At 37.8% G+C, this 21,590-nt stretch overlaps 1 protein-coding gene across 1 annotated transcript in view; it reads right to left on the reverse strand.

Annotated features, from left to right (window-relative positions):
• The window catches only part of LOC118638698 (coiled-coil domain-containing protein 7-like), a 375,882-nt gene that overhangs the window by 209,329 nt on the left and 144,963 nt on the right, over window positions 1-21,590 (reverse strand). The window contains exon 16 of the mRNA XM_036274854.1: window positions 21,320-21,357. Within this exon, the coding sequence (XP_036130747.1) occupies window positions 21,320-21,357 (38 nt within the window). The remainder of the gene's footprint in view (window positions 1-21,319; window positions 21,358-21,590) is intronic.

Consider the following 21,590-nt stretch of genomic DNA (forward strand, 5'->3'; position numbering starts at 1 on the left):
AATAACCTTTCTTCTCTGTCATCTTTGGCATATAAATTTTGTCCTCAACTTAGCACTATTCCTAGTGACAAGGTGGTTATAGCAGTTCAGCTTCACCTCCTTGTGAAAGTACCCAGAATTTTAAAGGAAACCTTTCCTCCTGTTTTAATTTTTCTATAAAAAAGAAAACCTCTTCCAAAGCCTACAAGATACTTCTTTCATATCTCATTGATCAGAAATGCATCAACTGGCCATGCCAAAAACAATTATTATCATAGTGGGGTGGGGAGCACTCGTTGTTTGGGGAAAACAAAAAATGGGACTTAGGAAAGCCTTGATTGTCACTTGGACTGGAACAGGGCTGTGTATCTCTACAGCATCTCAGCTTCATAATGATGATGATAATAATAATAATAATAATAATAATAATAATAATAATAATAATTTAAAGTAAAAAGCTAATTCACAGATCCTAATTGTCTGGGCATGACTCTCAGCTGAAACCTGATACTGTCTGCTATGGGCAGTTCCAACCTCAATATGCATTGTTCTGATTAAACTCTGGCAAGGTTCCAGTTTTAAGGTACCTCTCCTTGAGGCCATAATTTCTAAAAGCATCATGGATGTAGGCTGGACCATCTGGGTCACATGCAAATGTCCACAGAGAACAACTTGTTCCAGCTGCTGATGTATGCAGAGTCTGACTGCATTGCTAACCTATGATCTGTGCTAAAAGTTGCAAATTGGGGAGAGTATATCTCAGAGACTGTGGCCCACTCTGCCCACTCTGCTCATTCTTAAGAGATCAGACTGTCAACTCCTTCTCTGGATGTCTCACGGATATTGATTATTGTGCTTGACTTGCTGGATTAACAGCAATTGCAAAAATTGACTACCTGACTCTATTTCCCCTCACTTTTTTTCTGGTATATGCGTCTTAATAAGGCAGCTTAGTAAGACTATTTAATACAGCTGTTCCCAGAAAGGAATTGATTTTTTTCTAGGCTGCTCACTGGATAAATGATCAGAACAAAAGGGGTAGAAGGTAAAATAAACCCATTTTGAAATTAATAAAAATTCAGGATTTATTCTGACCAACTTTTGAACATATTGTATCTTTCTTGTTAAATTGTAAAAAATAAATAGAAAGAAAGAAAGAGAGAGAGAGAAAAGGAAGGAAGGAAGGAAGGAAGGAAGGAAGGAAGGAAGGAAGGAAGGAGGGAGGGAGGGAGGGAGGGAGGGAGGGAGGAGGAGGAAGGAAGGGAAGGAAGGAAGGAAGGAAGGAAGGAAGGAAGGAAGGAAGGAAGGAAGGAAGGAAGGAAGGAAAGTGCTTTTTTTCCTTCTTGTATACAACAACCATTCCAGTCAAAAAATTCTAGATGAAAATAGACTATGACTTGGAAAAAGTGTTCCAACTTTTAATAATTAAGTGGGAGCACTCATTTTGTAACACCTGACAAAAAAACAAAACTCCAACACCTGGAGAGGTGGACGGTGGGACAAAACCTAGCACAATGTCAACTGCTAGAAATATCCAGATAGTCTATTACATTGAGGACAGTGGTCGACCCTGAAGAAGGACTGCTTGTTTTCTAGGCACATCTGATTAAACATAAGTTTAAATGAAAACATAATCCAGGGTTCTGTCCTTCAAGTAAATTTGAGAGAGACGGTCATCATCTGGAGAGCATCAAAAAAATATATTCTATATCCTTTAAAGGAAAGTTTACTGGCCCTGCAGTCCCCAACTACAAATAACTTTCTTCTTTAGGTACACTTAGTGATTTCTCAAAGTATCTGTATCAATGTAACTCATTTGAAATGGAAGTCCCTATATTAAGTAGCCTTAGGAGAATTCCAGGCATTAAAAAAGAACCCAAAACAAGTTTTAATTTTATATCTGCCATATTATTTAGACACACGTGATTACAGATACTTGTAAAAAAAAAAATTTTTTTTTTCCTGACTGGAGTCTTTGGCAACAATACCTCAAATTATTTCTCAGCTCTTAGATCTTTGAATTTAATGACTTCCTTCTCCTGCTGAATGACACATACCCTTTAGGCAGTGACTAATAGCCAATTATTGGGCCCTACTGGGGCTGATTTTTTCACTTTTCCACCCAACATTCCTATCCTATAATGGGTTTTCTCTAAACTAAAATCTCTTAAGGTGATACAAGCTCATAAAAATTCTATTGAAAGGGGGATATAGCACTTTCAATCAAAGGCCAATCCTGGTCCTTAAGACCTTAACCAAATTCATAAAACAAAGCTGCACATTCACTGGGATAAGGACACTCCTGGCTATTTTAACCAAACTAGTGACTTAATAAGGCCCTTGCCTACAAGATTTTCCACGTGACAAGAAAGTATGACTCATTGATTGAACAACCTCTTTCAAAGGTTATAATAACAGCTAAAGGGAGTGCTGCATTAACCATTAGAATGGTAGTTAAGTTGTTAAGTTCCCATGAAACTGGACATTTTTCAAAACCGGGTAAATTTTAGACATTGTGCATGGCCATAGAGCACACTACCCTTAGACTGAGTTTTATAAACATTCATGAGCCATTGCTAATGGTCTAGTTACATGGTCAGGCCATTGGGTCACCCAGGACAAAACTACTAAATACACACACTTTTCTGAGACACCCGTGCCCAAGGAAATAGGTACAACAACATAGTAACAAACTCTATCCTTATTTTTTATATGTATATGCTCACAAGAAAACAAAAAACAGAAAACAAAACTATGTTTAAAGAAAAGGAAACTATCTGGTATTAAAAAGGAAACTATCTGGTATTAAAAAGTCAATCAAGAATTTATCACTATCATCTCTATTACAGCCTTGACTCCCTGTACAAATCCATCTACCAGAAAGGAATAAGAACACTGAATAAGGAATTCACTTAAAAGGCACATAAACCACTCTTGCTCATTAAGCCTATTCTATTTTTTGTCTAAGCCAGACCCTTTAAAAGTAACATCCACCGTGCTTGTTGGTCCATATTTCCCTGATTGTTTACCAGTTACAGGCTGCCATATCCTGCAAGGGCCCTCTGCATTGGTTGAACTCCAAAGTACCTTAGGATGAGGAAAGTATTGGAAAAGATTATTTCAATAGCAATAATATATTCACTTTCTTTTTTCAACCTATGTTTTGACCTCAGTGCATGGGAAGACAACATAAAACTGGACATTGGCTTTGCATCAGATGGTTCTGCTGATATCCTCTCCTGATACTGCACTTAGGTGACTTATAATGGCAAATGGTAACTTTGGGGTCGTTGCAAAACTTATCACTCCAAAATAATGACAATCTGGTTCATCTCCTGGGGGAAATTAACAGATCTGTTTGTCAAGTGTGAACATGTCTGATTCTGGGAAATGATTGGAGAGGAAATGTCAGGCAAAATGACAAATATATTTCTCTTTCTTATTGCAGATATTGAAAAGACATTCCAAAACAGTCTTTTTTGCTGTCCAGGAAGGAGAGTTTACAATGTAAATTTATTGACCCAGCTGGGAACCATTCTGACATCCTTCTCCCAGGTACTGTGGAAATTGTTATGATCAGGATGAGGTGTTAACCAGAGTTAACAAAAAGACATATTAATGAGACTCCAAAACCAAAAAGTAGACAGAGGAAAGACAAACCTTTGTTTATGGATGGTCCTAATGGCCCTCCCTCTTCCCACTTTTGGTGGTTTGGCAAAACAGTCTCACCAGGACAGTTCAGTGGAAAATTACTCTCACTGATGCCAGCTATGATAGCGTAAAAAGTGCCTACTTGAAAGATGGCTGGAACTCCAAAATGGAGACAGAGTGAATGGAAGCTACACAAATCATCTCCCAGGACTAAACTGGAATTACAACAAAAATGAACACAAATTGTCAGGAAAAAGCACCAGAAAAGTAGCTGGAGAGGACCCATATAACCAGGTACAGGAAAAAAAAGACACTAAATTGAGCCTGGTAGATCTGCAGAGGTGCCAGAGGGCAGGCTGGGAGTCCACTAACAGCAGCTTTTTTAAGTGTGAGCAGTTCCCTCGGGGTTAAAATCCCAACCCAGCTCCCAAGCACAGAGGCCCAGGACAGAGCACTAAATTAGCTACAGCCATTCACTTCAGGCTCTGGCAGAAGGAGAGCAGACTAGACTGGAAGAGTGTGGTGAACCTTGGTATTTGGAGGACACTGAGAGGTTTTGCTGAATGGCACCCTCACAGGACAGTGGCCATCTTGCCCAGGGCCCTAAGGAGAAGCACCAGCTCCTCCTCCAAAGATTTAATCCCAAACAGCTGGGCCATAGAAAGGCAAATTGATGTTCATTAACAACCAGCATCTGCCCCAGCTTCTGGAAATCCTCTTACCCTGAACAACAGAGGAAGTTTTATATTCCCCTGAAAGCTACAACCCAAGGCTCATCAAGTAATAGAGACTTATAGCCTCCAGGCAAACAGCTAAAGGATAACTGAACTTTTCCTGGACTTGCAAATCTACCCAGAAAAGTAAAACTTAACAGTGGTGTTAAATGTGGGTGCTCCCACACTCATTAAAATGCAGTAGAGGAAGCCACAAACAGTAGCACACCAATACCCTTAGAAAAATTTGGCAGGCTCGAAAACCCACTGAGATAGTCAAAATGGTGAAACAAAGAAATAAATCCTAAATAAAAAACAAAAGAACTCAACTGAAGATGAGATAAATGAAATGCAGTTAAGCACGTTATCAGAGGTAGAGTTCAGAGCAATGACCTTGAGGAAGCTCAACAGCATGAGTAAGGATCTCAGCACCATGAGTAAAGATATAGAAACATTGAAAACCAACAAAGTGGGAAGACTGAAAAAATGGCGGCGGAGTGAACGGAGCTACACAGACCGTCTCCCAGAATCAAACTGGAATTACAACTATAATACAGACAAATAGACGGGAAAAAGCAACAGAAAAGCAGCTTGCGAGTACCATACAATGAGGGACACTGACGCCATCCCGGTAGGCTTGCGAAGGCGTTAGACGGGGGCTGGGAGCCCACGGTTGGCAGCTCAGCAGCGGCCTTAGCTGGGAGTGGCGCCCTCGGGTTAAACTCCCAGGCGGCCCCGCAGCGCAGAGCTGGAACAGAGGCTGAAACAGCCACAGCCACTCACCTTGGGCTCCGGCAGAGGGAGGGCAGACAGGACTGGAACTGTGTCGGGACACTCGGGGTTTGGAGGGCGCTCAGAGCTTTGGCTGAGTGCAGCCACTCAGGAAGGTGGCCACATTGCTCCTTCCCAGGGCTCAGAGGAGAGGCATCAGCCCCTCCCTCAGAGATCCAACCCCACCCTGTGGGCCATTGAAGTGCTAATTGAGGCTCACTAACAACCAGCATCTGCAACACCCTCATGAAAGCCCCTTGGCTGAGCACCAGAGGGAGTTTTTCAATCAACTGACCACCCAAAACTCAACAAGTAACCTAGACTGCTAGCCTCCAGGCAAAAAGCTAGAGGATAACAGTACCTTTCCTGAGCTGGCAACTTTAACCAGGAAAGTAAGACTTGACAGTGGTGTTTAACGTGGGTCCTCCCTCGCTGATCTAAACACAGGAGAGGGAGCCATAAACAGCAGAACACCAACACCCACAGGGAGAACTTGACAGGCTCCAAAGCCCACAGTGATAGCTAAAATGGTGAAACATAGAAACAGAAGCCAAATGAAAGAGCAAGAGACATCCACCGAAGATGAGATCAATGTGGAGCAATTAGGCATGTTAACAGAGCTAGAATTCAAAGCCATGATCTTGAAGAAGCTGAACAGCATGAGTAAGGACATAGAGACACTGAAAATAAGCCAATTGGAAATTAAAAACCAACAAGAAGAGATAAAAAATGACATATCAGAAATGAAAAACACATTGGAAGGTTTAAAAAGCAGAGTAGAGGAAGCTGAGGACCGGATCAGTGAATTAGAAGACAGGGTAGAAAAAATCAATCAATCAGAAAAACAAAAGGAAAAAACTATTAAAAAATAGGAAGACAGCTTAAGAGAACTATGGGACAACTGGAAACATAATAATATTCGCATCATAGGAGTCCCCGAAGAAGAAGAAAATGAGCAAGGGATAGAGAATATATTCAAAAACATAGTGAGAGAAAACTTCCCTAATTTGGTGAAGGAAGAAGGCATTCAAGTTCAAGAAGCACAGAGAGTCCCAAGTAAGAAGAACCCAAACAGGCCCACACCAAGACACATAGTAATCAAACTGCCAAAAGTTAAAGACAAAGAGAGAATCCTAAAAGCAGCAAGAGATAAGCAACAGGTTACCTACAAAGGGAACCCAATAAGGCTCTGAGCGGACTTCTAACAAGAAACACTACAGGCCAGAAGAGAATGGCATGAAGTAATCAAAGTCATGAAAAACAAGAATCTGAATCCAAGACTACTCTACCCAGCAAGGCTATCATTCAAAATAGAAGATCAAATAAAGAGCTTCCCAGACAAAAAAAGGCTAAGGGAATACATTAGCACCAAACCAGCACTGCAAGAAATAATAAAAGGACTGCTGTAATTAGCAGTAGAAATGGGAAGAAAAACAGAACCACACTAAACAAAAATGGCAATAAATAAGTACATATCAATAATCACCTTAAACATAAATGGATTGAATGCTCCCCTAAAAAGACACAGAATAGCTGATTGGATAAGAAAGCATGACTTATCTATATGTTGTTTACAAGAGAACCACCTCTCAACAAAAGACTCACATAGGTTGAAAGTGAAGGGATGGAAAAAAATTTTCCAAGCAAATGGAAAGCAAAAAAAAAGCTGGGGTAGCAATTCTCATATCTGATAAAATAGATTTCAAAATGAAGACCATAACTAGAGACAAAGACGGCCACTACATAATATTGAAAGGATCTATCCAACAGGAAGATATAACCTTGATAAACATATATGCACCCAATATAGGAGCACCAAAATATATTAAAAATCTTCTGGAGGACTTCCAAGGAGAAATCAACAACAATACAGTCATAGCAGGGGACTTCAACACCCCGTTGACAGCACTGGATAGATCCTCTAGGCAAAAAATTAGCAAGGAAACAGAGACTCTAAATGAAGCACTAGACCAAATGGATTTAATAGATATCTACAGAGAATTACACCCCAAAACTACAAAATACACATTCTTCTCAAGTGCACATGGGACATTCTCAAAGATAGACCACATGATAGGACACAAACTAAATCTCTACAAGTTCAAGAAGATTGAAATCATATCAAGCATTTTCTCAGATCACAATGGCATGAAACTAGAAATCAATTGCAACAAGAACATGCAAAGACATTTCAAAACATGGAGGCTAAATAGCATGTTATTAAACAATGAATGGGTCACCAAGGAGATCAAGGAAGAAATTAAAAACTTCTTGGAAAACAATGAAAATGAACACACAACAACACAAAATCTATGGGATGCAGCAAAAGCAGTTCTGAGAGGGAAGTTCATAGCACTACAGGCCTACCACAAAAAACAAGAAAAATTTCTAAATGACTGTCTAACCTCACAACTTAAAGAATTAGAAAGCAAACAAAAAGAAAATCCCAGAGCAAGTAGAAGGAAGGAAATAGTAAAGATCAGAGCAGAAATAAATGACATAGAGACCAAAAAAAAACCAATTCAAAGGATCAATGAAACAAAGAGCTGGTTTTTCAAAAAGATAAACAAGATTGATGGACCCTTAGCTAGACTCACCAAGAAACAAAGAGAGACAACCCAAATACACAAAATCAGAAATGAAAGAGGAGAAGTAACAACCAACACCACGGAAATACAAAAGATTGTCAACAACTACTATCAACAACTATATGGCAACAAATTCGACAATCTAAGCGAAATGGACAAATTTCTAGAAACACACAGTCTCCCAAAACTATCCCCGGAAGAGATAGAAAACTTGAACAGACCAATAACAACTAAGGAAATTGGAGAGGTAATCAAGACTCTCCCAGCAAACAAAAGCCCAGGCCCAGATGGCTTCATGGGGGAGTTTTACCGAATATTCAAAAAAGAACTAACACCCATTCGCCTCACATTATTTCAAAAAATTCAAGAAGAAGGAAGACTTCCAAACACGTTCTATGAGGCAAGCATAATTCTAATTCCAAAACCAGAAAGAGATACTACAAAGAAAGAAAACTACAGGCCAATATCCCTGATGAACATAGACGCCAAAATCCTGAACAAAATGCTAGCAAATCGGATCCAGAAATACATAAAAAAAATTATTCACCATGACCAAGTGGGATTCATTCCAGGGATGCAAGGCTGGTACAATATTCGCAAATCAATTAACATGATACACCACAAAAACAAAATGAAGAATAAAAACCACATGATCATATCAATAGATGCTGAAAAAGCATTCGACAAAATCCAGCATCCATTTCTGATAAAAACGCTCAGGAATGTAGGAATAGAGGGATCATCTCTCGACCTAATAAAGGCCATATATGAAAGACCTACAGCCAACATCATACTCAATGGAAAGAAACTAAAAACATTTCCATTAAGAACAGGAACAAGACAGGGATGTCCACATTCACCACTCTTATTTAACATGGTACTGGAAGTGTTAGCCACACCTATCAGACATGAAGAAAAAATAAAAGGGATCCAAATTGGAAAGGAGGAAGTAAAACTGTCATTATTTGCAGATGACATGATATTGTATATAGAAAACCCTAAAGACTCCATCAAAAATCTATTAGACTTAATAAATGAATTTGGCAAAGCAGCAGGATACAAAATTAATGTCAAGAAATCGATGGCATTCTTGTACATCAATGATGAACTCACAGAAAGAGAAACTGAAAAAACAATCCCATTAACCATCGCGACAAAAAAATTACGATACCTAGGAATAAACTTAACCAAAGAAGTAACGGACCTATTTGCAGAAAACTACAGGTCATTGAAAAAAGAAATAGAGGAAGATATAAAAAAGTGGAAGCACATACCCTGTTCATGGATTGGAAGAATTAACATAATTAAAATGTCCATACTACCCAAAGTAATCTATAGATTCAATGCAATCCCCATCAAAATACCAACAACATATTTCATAGAACTAGAACAAATACTTCAAAAGTTCATATGGAACCAAAAAAGACCCCGAATAGCCACAGCAATCTTGAAAAAGAAGAACAAAGTAGGTGGGATCACAATACCAGATATCAGGTTATACTACAAAGTGACTGTAACCAAAACAGCCTGGTACTGGCACAAGAACAGGCATATAGACCAGTGGAACAGAACTGAAAACCCAGAAATGGACCCAAGGCAATACGCTCAATTAATATTTGACAAAGGTGGCAAGAGCACACAGTGGAGTAAAGACAGCCTCTTTAATAAATGGTGTTGGGAAAATTGGACAGCTACATGCAAAAAAATGAAACTAGACCATCAATTTACACCATACACAAAAATAAACTCAAAATGGATAAAAGACTTAAATGTGACCCGTGAATCCATAAAAATTCTAGAAGAAAATGTAGGCAACAAAATTTTGGACATCATACAGAGCAGAATTTTCACCTAAGGCAGATACATCACCTAAGGCAACAGAAACAAAGGAGAAAATGAACACATGGGACTACATCAAACTAAAAAGCTTCTGCACAGCAAAAGAAACAATCATCAAAATGGAAAGGCAACCCACTGTATGTGAGAACATCATTGCCAATGATGTATCAGATAAGGGGTTAATTTCATACAACTCCACAAAAGGAAGACAAAGAACCCAATTAAAAAATGGGCAGAGGAGCTGAATAGACACCTCTCCAAACAGGACATACAAATGGCCAAAAGACATATGAAGAAATGCTCAACATCACTAATCATCAGAGAGATGCAAATTAAAACAACAATGAGGTATCACCTCACACCTGTCAGAATGGCCGCCACCAAAAATCATCAAACAACAAGTGTTGGCGAGGGTGTGGAGAAAAGGGGACTCTAATACACTGCTGGTGGGAATGCAGACTGGTGCAGCCCCTATGGAAAACAATATGGTGCTACCTCAAAAAATTAAAAATTGAACTTCCATTTGACCCAGTGATCCCACTGCTGGGAATATACCCTAAGAAGCCTGAAACACCAATCAGAAAGAATATATGTACCCCCATGTTCATAGCATCACTATTTACAATAGCTATGATCTGGAAACAGCCTAAGTGTCCACCAGTAGATGAATGGATAAAAAAGCTGTGGTACATATACACAATTGAGTACTATGCAGTGGTAAGAAAGAAAGATCTCTTATCCTTTGAGACGACATGCAGGGACCTGGAAAGTATTATCCTAAGTGAAAGAAGCCAAGCAGAAAAAGACAAATACCATATGATCTCACTTATATATGGAATATAAGGAATATAACAGTCTGAGGAATACAGTATACCCAGAAACATGGATGTAGGGCACAGACTGACATCCCTCAGAAGAGGGGATGGGGGGGTGGGGGGGTGGGGGGGTGGAAGAGATAAACCACAGAACTTATATGCATGTATGCATGACCAATGGACATCGACAACTAAGCCAGAGATGGGGTGGAGGTGGGGTGGGGTGGGGGGTGCCAATGGGGAAAAATGGTAAAATATCTGTAACAAAAAAATAAATAAAAATTCATAAAAAAAGAAAAAATAAATAAATAAATAAAAAGAAAACCAACAAAGTGGAAATGAAGAATGACATAGGAGAAAAAAAGAACACACTGGAAGGATTAACCAGCAGAGTAGAAGCTGAGGATTGGATCAGTGAATTAGAAGGTAAGGGAGAAAAAAATCAACCAATCAGAAAACCAAAAGGAAAAAACAATTTAAAAACAGGAAGACAGCTAAAGAGAATTCTGAGTCAACTGGAAATGTAACAACATTTGCATCATAGGAGTTGCAGAAGAAAAAAAAAATTAGCAAGGTTTAGAGAATATATTTTTTAAAATTGTGACAGAAAATTTCCCTAATTTGGTGAAGAAAGAAGGCATTCAAGTTCAAGAAGCACAGAGAGCCCAAGTAAGAAGAACCCAAACAGGCCCACACCAAGAAACATGGTAATTAAAATGCCAAAAATTCAAGACAAAGAGAGAATCCTAAAGGTAGCAAGAGATAAGCAACAGGTTACCTACAAAGGAACCCCCATAAAGCAATCATCTGAGTTCTCAAAAGAAACACTAAAGGCCAGAAAGGAATGGCATAAATTAATTAAGATAACCAAAAACAAGGATCTGAATTCAAAACTACTTCATCCAGCAAGGCTATCTTTCAAAATAGAAGATGAAATAAAGAGCTTCAACAAAAAATTAAGGCTAAGGGAATATATTAGCACCAAATCACCACTGCAAGAAATGTTAAAAGGACTTCTGTATTTAGTAGAAGAAATAGAAAGAAAAATATAACCAAAATAAATAAAAATGGCAGTAAAACAGTACATATAAACAATCACCTTAAATGTAAATGGAATGAACACTCCAATCAAAACACACAAAGTAGATGATTTGATAAGAAAGCATGACTAATATATATGTTGTTTAGAGGAGACCCACTTCACACTAAAGACTCACTTAGTTTGAAAGTGAAGGGATGGAAAAAAATCTTCCAAGGAAATAGAAAGGAAAAAAAAAAAAGCTAGGGTAGCAACACTCATATCTGATAAAACAGACTTCAAAATGAAGGCCATAACTAGAAACTAAGAAGGCCACTACATAATATTGAAAGGATCTATCCAACAGGAATATATAACCTTGGTAAACATATATGCACCCAATATAGGAGCACAAAAATATATTAAGAATTTCTGCAGGACTTTAAAGAAGAAACTGACAGCAATACAATCATAGCAGGGGAATTGAACACCCCACTGACATCACTAGATAGATGCTCTAGACAAAAATTAATAAGGAAATGGAGACTCTAAAGGTGGCACTAGATCAAATGGATTTAATAAATATCTACAGAAAATTACACTCCAAAATGTTAGAATTAACATTCTTCTCAAATGTACATGGGACATTCTTAAAGATAGACCCACATGTGAAGGGAAAAAAATGGCGGCGGAGTGAATGGAAGCTACACAGACCATCTCCCGGGACCAAACTGGAATTACAACGAAAATAAGGACAAATCGTCAGGAAGGGGCAACTGAAAGGCAGCTTGGAGGAACACATAACCAGGGACACTGACTCAATCCTGGTAGGCTTGCTAGGAGGCGAAAGGGGGCCGGGAGCCCATGGTTTGCAGTGGCCTGGGCTGGGACCTGTGCCCTTGGCTGGGACCTGTGGCCCCGGCTAGGTCCAGCTGCTGCCTCAGTAGGACAAGTGGCCTCAGCTAGGACTAGTGGCCTCGGCTGGCAAATGGGGCCATGGCTGGGACCTGCTGCGGCATCAGCTGGGACCTGCTGTGGCCTCGACTGGGACCAGCAGCCTCAGCTGGAAGCTGAACACTCAGCTGGGACTTGTGGCCTCAGCTGGGACCCGCGGCTGCCTCCGCTAGGACCTGTGGCGGCTTCGGATGTGACCTGTGGCCTCCGCTGGGTCCTGCGACCTCGGCTTGGTGCTACGCCCTCAGCTGCGAGCTGCCACAGCCTCGGCCACTCTTAGCTGGAAGCAGCGCCCTCAATTTAAAGTCCCATTCGGCTCCACAGCACACAGCCTGCACAGAGGCTAAAATGGCAGCAGCCACTCACCTTGGGCACGAGCAGAGGAAGGGCATACTGGACTGGAACTGTGTGGGGACACGAGATTTGGAGGGTGATCAGAGCTTTTGCGGAGTGCAGACACGCAGGACTGTGGTCATCTTGCTCCTTCCCAGGGCCCTGGGGAGAGGTGGAGTCCCCTCCCTTGGACATTCAACCCCACCTGGTGGCCATTGAAATGCTAATTGAGGCCCATTAGCAGCCAGCATCTGCCTCACCCTTGGGAAATCCTCTTACACTGAGCACCTGAGGGAGTTTTTAAGCCAACTCAGAAACCAAGGTTCTTCAGGTGACCACTACTAACAGCTTCCAGGCAAAAAAGCTAGAAGATAACTACCATTCACTGGGCTAGCAGCACAAACCAGGAAAGTTAAGACTTGATAGTGGTGTTTAAAGTAGGTCCTCCCTGCCTCATCCAAACCCAGGAGAGGGAGCCACAAACAGCAGAACACCAACACCCACAGGGAATATTTGGCAGACTCCAAAGCCCACTGTAATAGCCAAAATGGTGAAACACAGAAACAAAAGTCAAATGAAAGAACAAGAGACCTCTACCAAAGATGAGACAAATGAGGTGCAGTTAAGCAAATTAACAGAATTAGAATTCAGAGCCATGATCTTGAGGAAGCTCAACAGCATGTGTAAGAACATGAGCCACATGAGTAAAGACATAGAAATGTTGAAAATCAAACAGTTGGAAATTAAAACCAGCAAGAAGAAATGAAGAATGACACACCAGAAATAAAGAACACCTTGGAAAGTCTATATGGCAGAGTAAAGGAAGCTGAGGACCGATCCGTGAATTAGAAGACAGAGTAGAAAAAATAAACCAATCAGAAAACCAAAAGGAAAAAACGATTAAAAAACAGAAAGATAGCTTAAGAGAACTGTGTAACAACTGGAAACGTAATAACATTTGCATCATAGGAGTCCCCGAAAAAGAAGAAAATGAGCAAGGGTTAGAGAATGTATTCAAAGAAATAGTGACAGAAAACTTGTCTAATTTAGTGAAGGAAGAAGGCATTCAAGTTCAAGAAGCACAGAGAGCCCCAAGTAAAAAAAACACAAACAGGCCCACACCAAGACACACAGTTATCAAAGTGCCAAAAATTCAAGAAAAAGAGAGAATCCTAAAAGCAGCAAGTGAGAAGCAACAAGTTACCTACAAAGGAAACCCCATAAGGCTCTCAGCTGACTTCTCACAAGAAACACTACAGGACAGAAGGAAATGGCATGAGGTAATCTAGGTCATGAAAAACAAGGATCTGAATCCAAGACTACTCTACCCAAAAAGGCTATCATTCAAAATAGAAAGTCAAACAAAGAGCTTCTCAGACAAAAAAAAATGGCTACAGGTGTATATTACCACCAAACCAGCAATGCAAGAAATGTTAAAAGGACTGTTGTAATTAACAGGAGAAATAGGAAGATTAATATAACCACACTAAACAAAAATGGAAATAAATAAGTACATATCAATAAATACCTTAAATGTAAATGGATTGAATGCTCCCATAAAAAGACACAGAGTAGCTGATAGGATAAGAAAGCATGCCTCATCTATATGTTCTTTACCCACCTTACAACAAAAGACTCACAAAAGTTGAAAGTGAAGGAATGGAAAAAAATCTTCCAAGCAAATGGAAAAAAATAAAAAGGTGGGGTAGAAAAACTCATATCTGATAAAATACATTTAAAAATGAAGGCCATAACTAGAGACAAAGAAGGCCACTAAATAATTTTGAAAGGATCTATCCAACAGAAAGATATAACCTTGAAAACATATATGCATGCAATATAGGAGCACCAAAATATATAAAAAAACTTCTGGAGGACTTCAAAGAAGAAATCAGTAGCAATACAATCATAGCAGAGGATTTCAACACCCTGCTGACTCACTGGATAGATCCCCTAGACAAAAAATTAGAAAAGAAACAGAGACTCTAAATGAAGCACTAGACCAAATGAATTTAATAGATATCCACAGAGAATTTCTCTCCAAAACTACAAAATTCACATTCTTCTCAAGGGCACATGGGACATTCTCAAAGATAGACCACATGTTAGGACACAAATTAAATCTCCGTATGTTCAAGAAGATTGAAATCATATCAAGCACCTTCTCAGATTACAATCCATGAAACTAGAAATCAATTGCAACAAGAACATGCAAAGACATTTCAACATATGAAAGCTAAATAGCATGTTATTAAACAATAAATTGGTTACCAGGGAGATCAAGAAAGAAATTAAAAACTTCCTGGAAACCAATGAAAATGAAGACACAACAACACAAAATCTATGGGATGCAGCAAAAGCAGTTCTGAGAGGGAAATTCATAGCACTACAGGCCTACCTCATAAAACAAGAAAAATCTCTAATAGATTATTTAGCCTCACAACTTAAAGAACTAGACAGCAAAAATAAAGAAAACCCCAGAGCAAGTAGAATTAAGGAAATAGTAAAGATCAGAGCAGAAATAAACATCATAGAATCTAAAAAAAAAAAAAACAATTCAAAGGATCAATAAAACAAAGAGCTCGTTTGTAGAAAAGATAAACAAGATTGATGGACCCTTAGCTAGACTCACCAGAAAACAAAGAGAGAGAACCCAAATACACAAAATCAGAAATGAAAGAAGAGAGATAATAACTGACACCACAGAAATACAAAAGATTGTTAACAACTACTATGAACAAGTATATAACAACAAATTTGACAATCGAAGCAAAATGGACAAATTTCTAGAAACACATAGTCTCCCAAAACTGGACCAGGAAGAGATAGAAAATTTGAACAGACCAATAACAACAGAATAAATTGAAGATGTAATGAAGACTCTCCCAGCAAACAAAAGCCCAGGCCTGGATGGCTTCACAGGGGAGTTTTACCGAACATTCAAAGAAGAACTAACAGCTATTCTCTTACAACTATTTCAATAAATACAAGAAGAAGAAAGACTTCCAAATTCATTTATGAGGCCAAAATTATTCTAATTCCCAAATCAGATAAAGACACTACAAAGAACAAAAACTACAGGCAAATATCCCTGATAAACATAGATGCCAAAATCCTGAACAAACTGCTAGCAAATCGGATTTAGCAATACACCAAAAATTTATCCACCATGACCAAGTGGGATTCATCCCAGGGATGCAAGGCTGGTACAATATTCGCAAATCAATAAACGTGATACACCACATAAATAAAATGAAGAATAAAAACCACATAATCATATCAATAGATGTTGAAAAAGCCTTCGACAAAATCCAGCATCCATTTCTGATAAAAATGCTCAGCAATTTGGAAATAGAGGGATCATATCTAGACATAATAAAGGCCATATATGAAAGACCTACAGCCAATATCATACTCAATGGGCAAAAACTAAAAGCATTTCCCTTAAGAACAGGAACAAGGCAAGGATGCCCACTTTTGCCACTCTTATTTAACATTGTACTGGAAGTGTTAGCCACAGCTATCAGACAGGAAGAAAAAATAAAAGGGATCCAAATGGGAAAAGAGGAAGTGAAACAGTCATTATTTGCAGATGACATGATACTATACGTAGAAAACCCCAAAGACTCCATCAAAAATTTACTAGACTTAATAAATGAATTTGGAAAAGTAGCAGGATACAAAATTAACATCAAGAAATCGATGGCATTCTTATACACCAATGATAAAATCACAGAAAGAGAAACTAAGAAAACAATCCCACATGCCATTGCAGCCAAAAAAATAAGACACCTAAGAATAAACTTAACCAAAGAAATAAAGGACCTATTCGCAGAAAACTACAGGTCATTGAAAAAAGAAATAGAGGAAGATATAAAAACGTGGAAGCACATATCCTGTTCATGGATTGGAAGAATTAACATCATTAAAATGTCCATACTACCCAAAGCAATCTATAGATTCAATGCAATCCCATTCAAAATACCTACGACATACTTCACAGAATTAGAACAAGTACTTCAAAAGTTCATATGGAACCAAAAAAGACCTCGAATAGCCACAACAATCTTGAAAAAGAAGAACAAAGTTGTTGGGATCACATTACCAGATTTCAGGTTATACTACAAAGCCACTGTAATCAAAACACCCTGTTACTGGCACAAGAACAGGCATACAGTGGAACAGAACAGAAAACCCAGAAATAGACCCAAGTTAATATGCTCAATTAAAATTTGACAAAGTTGGCAAGAGCATACAGTGGAGTAAGGACAGCCTATTTAATAAATGGTGCTGGGAAAATTGGACAGCTACATGCAAAAAATTGAAATTAGATCATCAACTTACAGCCTACACAAGAATAAACTCAAAATGGATAAAAGACTTAAATGTGACTCATGAATCCATAAAAATCCTAGAAGAAACTGTAGGCAACAAAATTTCAGGTATCATACGATGCAGAATTTTCACTCATACTTCAACTAAGGCAATAGAAACAAAGGAGAAAATGAACACATGGGACTACATCAAACTCAAAAGCTTCTGCACAGTGAAAGACACAATCCTCAAAACAGAAAGGCTACCCACTGTATGGGAGAGCATAATTGCCAATGATATATCAGATGAGGGGTTAATTTCCAATATATATAGAGTGCTCATACAACTCAACAAATGGGAGACAAAGAACCCAATTAAAAATGGGCAGAGGAACTAAATAGACACCTCTCCAAACAGGACATACAAATGGCTAAGAGCCATATGAAGAAATGTGCATCATCACTAATCATCAGAGAGATGCAAATGAAAACAACAATGAGGTATCTATCTCCTCACACCTGTCAGAATAGCTGCCATCAACAAATCATCAAACAACAAGTGTTGGTGAGGGTGTGGAGAAAAGGGAACTCTAGTACACTGCTGGTGGGAATGCAGACTGGTGCAGCCCCTATGGAAAACAATATGTTGTTTCTTCAAAAAAATTAAAATTGAACTGCCATTTGACCCAGTGGTCTCACTTCCAGGAATATACCCTAAGAAGCCTGAAACACCAATCAGAATGAATATATGTACCCTTATGTTCATAGTAGCACTATTTACAATCACTGAGATCTGGAAATGGCCCAAGTGTCCATCAATAAATGAATGGATAAGATAGCTGTGGTATATATATACAATGGAATACTATGCAGTTGTAAGAAAGAAAGATTTCTTATCCTTTGAGATGATAAGGAGCGACCTGGAGAGTATTATCCCAAATGAAATAAGCCAATCAGAGAGAGACAAATACCACATGATCTCACTTATTTGTGCAATATAATGAACAAGGTGGGCTGATGAATAAAATAGACCCAGAGACATATAAAGAAGTATGATTCAGACCTCATAGGTGGGGTGCGGGGGTAATGGATGAGATGAACCAAATAATTTATATGCATGTATGCATAACCAATGGACATAGACTACAATGCTTGGGGAGGGCAGGATGGGAGGAGGGTGTCTAGGAGGGAAAAAGGAGAAACATTTGTAACAAAAATAAATAAAAATTGGAAAAATCGATTAATTAATAAAAAGTGCCTACTACTCTCGGTTCTCTTGTTTTCTAACAAGGCCATTGTCCCAACAAGGAATTTCTGTTACATTGTTGACGAGGAGTTCTCTACCCCCTCCTAATGTCCCTGTAATTTTTAAAGTGTTATAGAAAAGGAAAAAGTCCCTCTCAGAGCACTTTCCCCTGGTGAATCGATCCATGTATGCTTGGTCCAAGCACACCTCTCTATGGAATAATGATACCCCAAGGGATATTGTACCCTCTACCTTTTCTTAGTTTGTAAGATTTCTTCTATAAAATGTCCTTTTTGCCTGTAACTTGGGTTATTATTAATATTTTTCTTGCATAACAGTTAACTGAGAAAAAATATGAACTCTCCTCTAGAGTTTTTAATGATAAGGTAAATTTCCAATTATAGAAGGTTTATTCTGGTAAAAATTGGAAAAAGACAAAGTATTTTAATAGTTTATTTCATAATTATATAATTCCTTTTCATGATAGATAATACCTTCCTTGACCACCCAATCTAAATTATCCTTTCCAGTAACTTCCTATCAGAAAGGTAGTCTTGTTGTCTTTATTTACTACTTTCTAAAAGTATCTTGTTCATTGCCAATCTTTCCCACTCTAATATAAACACCACAAGAGAAGACATCTCTTTTGTGTTATTTATCAGTAAAACCCAACTCCCAAAGAGTACCTGGCATAGGAAGGTGACAAAAATATCTGTTTAACAAGTGTTTTTAGTGAAAAAATTAGTGAGTAAATTTAATAGCTAATTATCTTATCTATGGAGAAAAAAAAAATGGACACACTTCCTCTTTTGTAGATATTTGCTTTATAACAACCAATTAGTATTGGGGGAAAGCCCTGAAAATGGAGATATAGAAAGAAGTAGGTTAGATGTGTAACTTTCAAAAATAACCAGGAAATATTTTACATTTTCATTTCTAAAAGTGTGAATTTCAATGCTATAAATCACTTAAGAAAAGCTAACAATGCATATGATGTGAAACACTAAATTATTATTATCAATTGTGTTTGAGTAAATATTTGTGATTAACTCTTTCATTAAGCCAAAATAAATTGCTAAATGTTAGAAAGTGGGGGGGAAAAAGTTCTTTATTGTAAACAATGCCATGTGCCTGCTCAGGTGGGATCTCCTTACTTTGTTCCCATCCACTCTCTGAAGATTTGGGAGACTTTTCCAAAGTATTTCAGAAATTCTATTAGAATCTAAGAAGTAACCCAAAATAAAATTTGATGAATAATATTGTGCCATGTTCTTAATAGTTTGAATATTTATTATATATAGTAATATTTATGCTAAAGCTGTTAAGGGCAATTATATACCACCTATCAACTCAAGATGAAACAACCTATTTCATGTCATAGCCCCCATTATTCTCTTCCATCTTCACTTCATGTTCTTCAGGGTAATAAACAAATTATTGGCTTTCGTAGCATTTCAAAGCCTATACTTCCCTATGTTTCATAGAACTATAGTAGTATGCCATGCTCTACCATAGTCTTAACATGAATATAAGACTATCTGGCTTTATTTGTTTCTATTTTGACATAGTTCTTAAGTTGGTAACAGTCCCATTAATGTTGAAAATAGCTATTAATACTTCTTATATCTTATCAAATATTCATAATACTGACAATACATATTTATATGGTAAAGAAATAAATGACAAGAAATATACCTATAAGTTTGCAAAGCAAGAAATAAGCCAATATCTAATTTTCTCTTGTGATATTAAATACATATACTTTAAAATATACAAATAATCACAATAGACATTAAAAATGAATCTTTTAAAAATTACTATTCATTAATCATTGCATTTATTACCTAATTCTTATTAATTTATCAGGATCTGAAATTTAGAAATATTAAAAATCATGGGCACAGACAACAGTGTGGTGATTGCTGGGGCAGGTAGAGGAAGGTATAGGGAGTATAAATGGTAATGAACAAAGACTTGATTTAGGGTGGTGAACACACAGTACAGTGTATAGATGATATGTTGTACACCCAAAACCTGTAAATTTTGTTAAGCAGGGTCACACCAATTAATTCAATAAAACAAAATAAAATAAGAGAAGCCCTATAGAGAAATGAAAAAAAAAAAATAGTAATGAAGCTGCCCTGTCTGGTTGGGCTCAGTGGTTAGGGCATTGGCCCACAGACCGAAGGGTCTCGGGTTCCATTCCCAGTCAAAGGCACAGCAGGTACCTGGGTTGCAGATTTGATCCCCAGCCCCACTTGGGGTCATGCAGGAGGCAATCAAATTGATGTCTCTCTCACATCAATGTTTCTCTCTCTCTCTCTCTCTCTAAAAAATCAATGGAAAAATATCCCCAGGTGAGGATTAACAACAACAAAAAAAGTCATGAAGCAGATAAATGCATACTTCTAGGTAATTCCTTCCTCTGTTTTTGTGTGGCAATCAAAGCCAAAATTTTACATATTAAACTGTGTATAGTTCAGGAATAAGTACCTCATGCACATTGAATTTGAATTCTCAATAATTCAAGTCAGTGACTAAAAGAAAACACTGACACACTTTATTCTCATTGGATAGCAACCTAACTCTTACTGACAGAAATTGCTGATGCACTAATATATCTTACTCAGGCTTTCTGTTTCTTGACTGGTTTGGCAATAGGTCTGTGAATCAATCATATGTTAAACAGACTCACTAATGAAAACTACAGGATTTAACTGGATGAATCAATTCAATTATGTTCATGCATATAAATATATAAAGTGATTCAGCAATATACTTTTATGTATTGAGGTCATGCCTCTGAATGATAATTACTTTAAAATAAGAGTCAGATTCTCTATATCTAAAAATTTAATTGCTGTTTTCAGAAAATGTGGGTTTCTACACCAGATCTGGTCCTTCATTTAAATTTTTCATTTAAAGCTTTTGATTTTGACAGCATCTAATACCGTCAATCAAAGATAAAAGTGCAATATTGTAAGTAAATATATGAATAAAACAACTTTATGATACTCAATTTAGAATAGTTATTTTTACCAATTAGTTATGAAAACTTGTGAGGATTAGATAAAGAATAAACTTTTTAAATGTTTTTACCTGTTTTCAATTGTGCTTCCATCATGGACAATTGAGACCTGTGATAAAAATAATATCAAATTCAAATACACTACACATGCACATAATATGTTATATTAAATCTTTTAAAATATCATTCAAAACAGTTTTTTAAAATATGTCAATTTGTAAGATTAAGGTATCAAAAAGCACCCCGTCAGTGAGCCCCCTTACTTCCCAATGCTCCAATATACACACAGATACACACACACAAGCAAGCAAGTGCGCTTGCTCCCTCAGCAGCCTTCCACAG

This window comes from Molossus molossus, unplaced genomic scaffold (assembly GCF_014108415.1).
Source record: "Molossus molossus isolate mMolMol1 unplaced genomic scaffold, mMolMol1.p scaffold_m16_p_1, whole genome shotgun sequence".
NCBI lineage: Eukaryota > Metazoa > Chordata > Mammalia > Chiroptera > Molossidae > Molossus > Molossus molossus.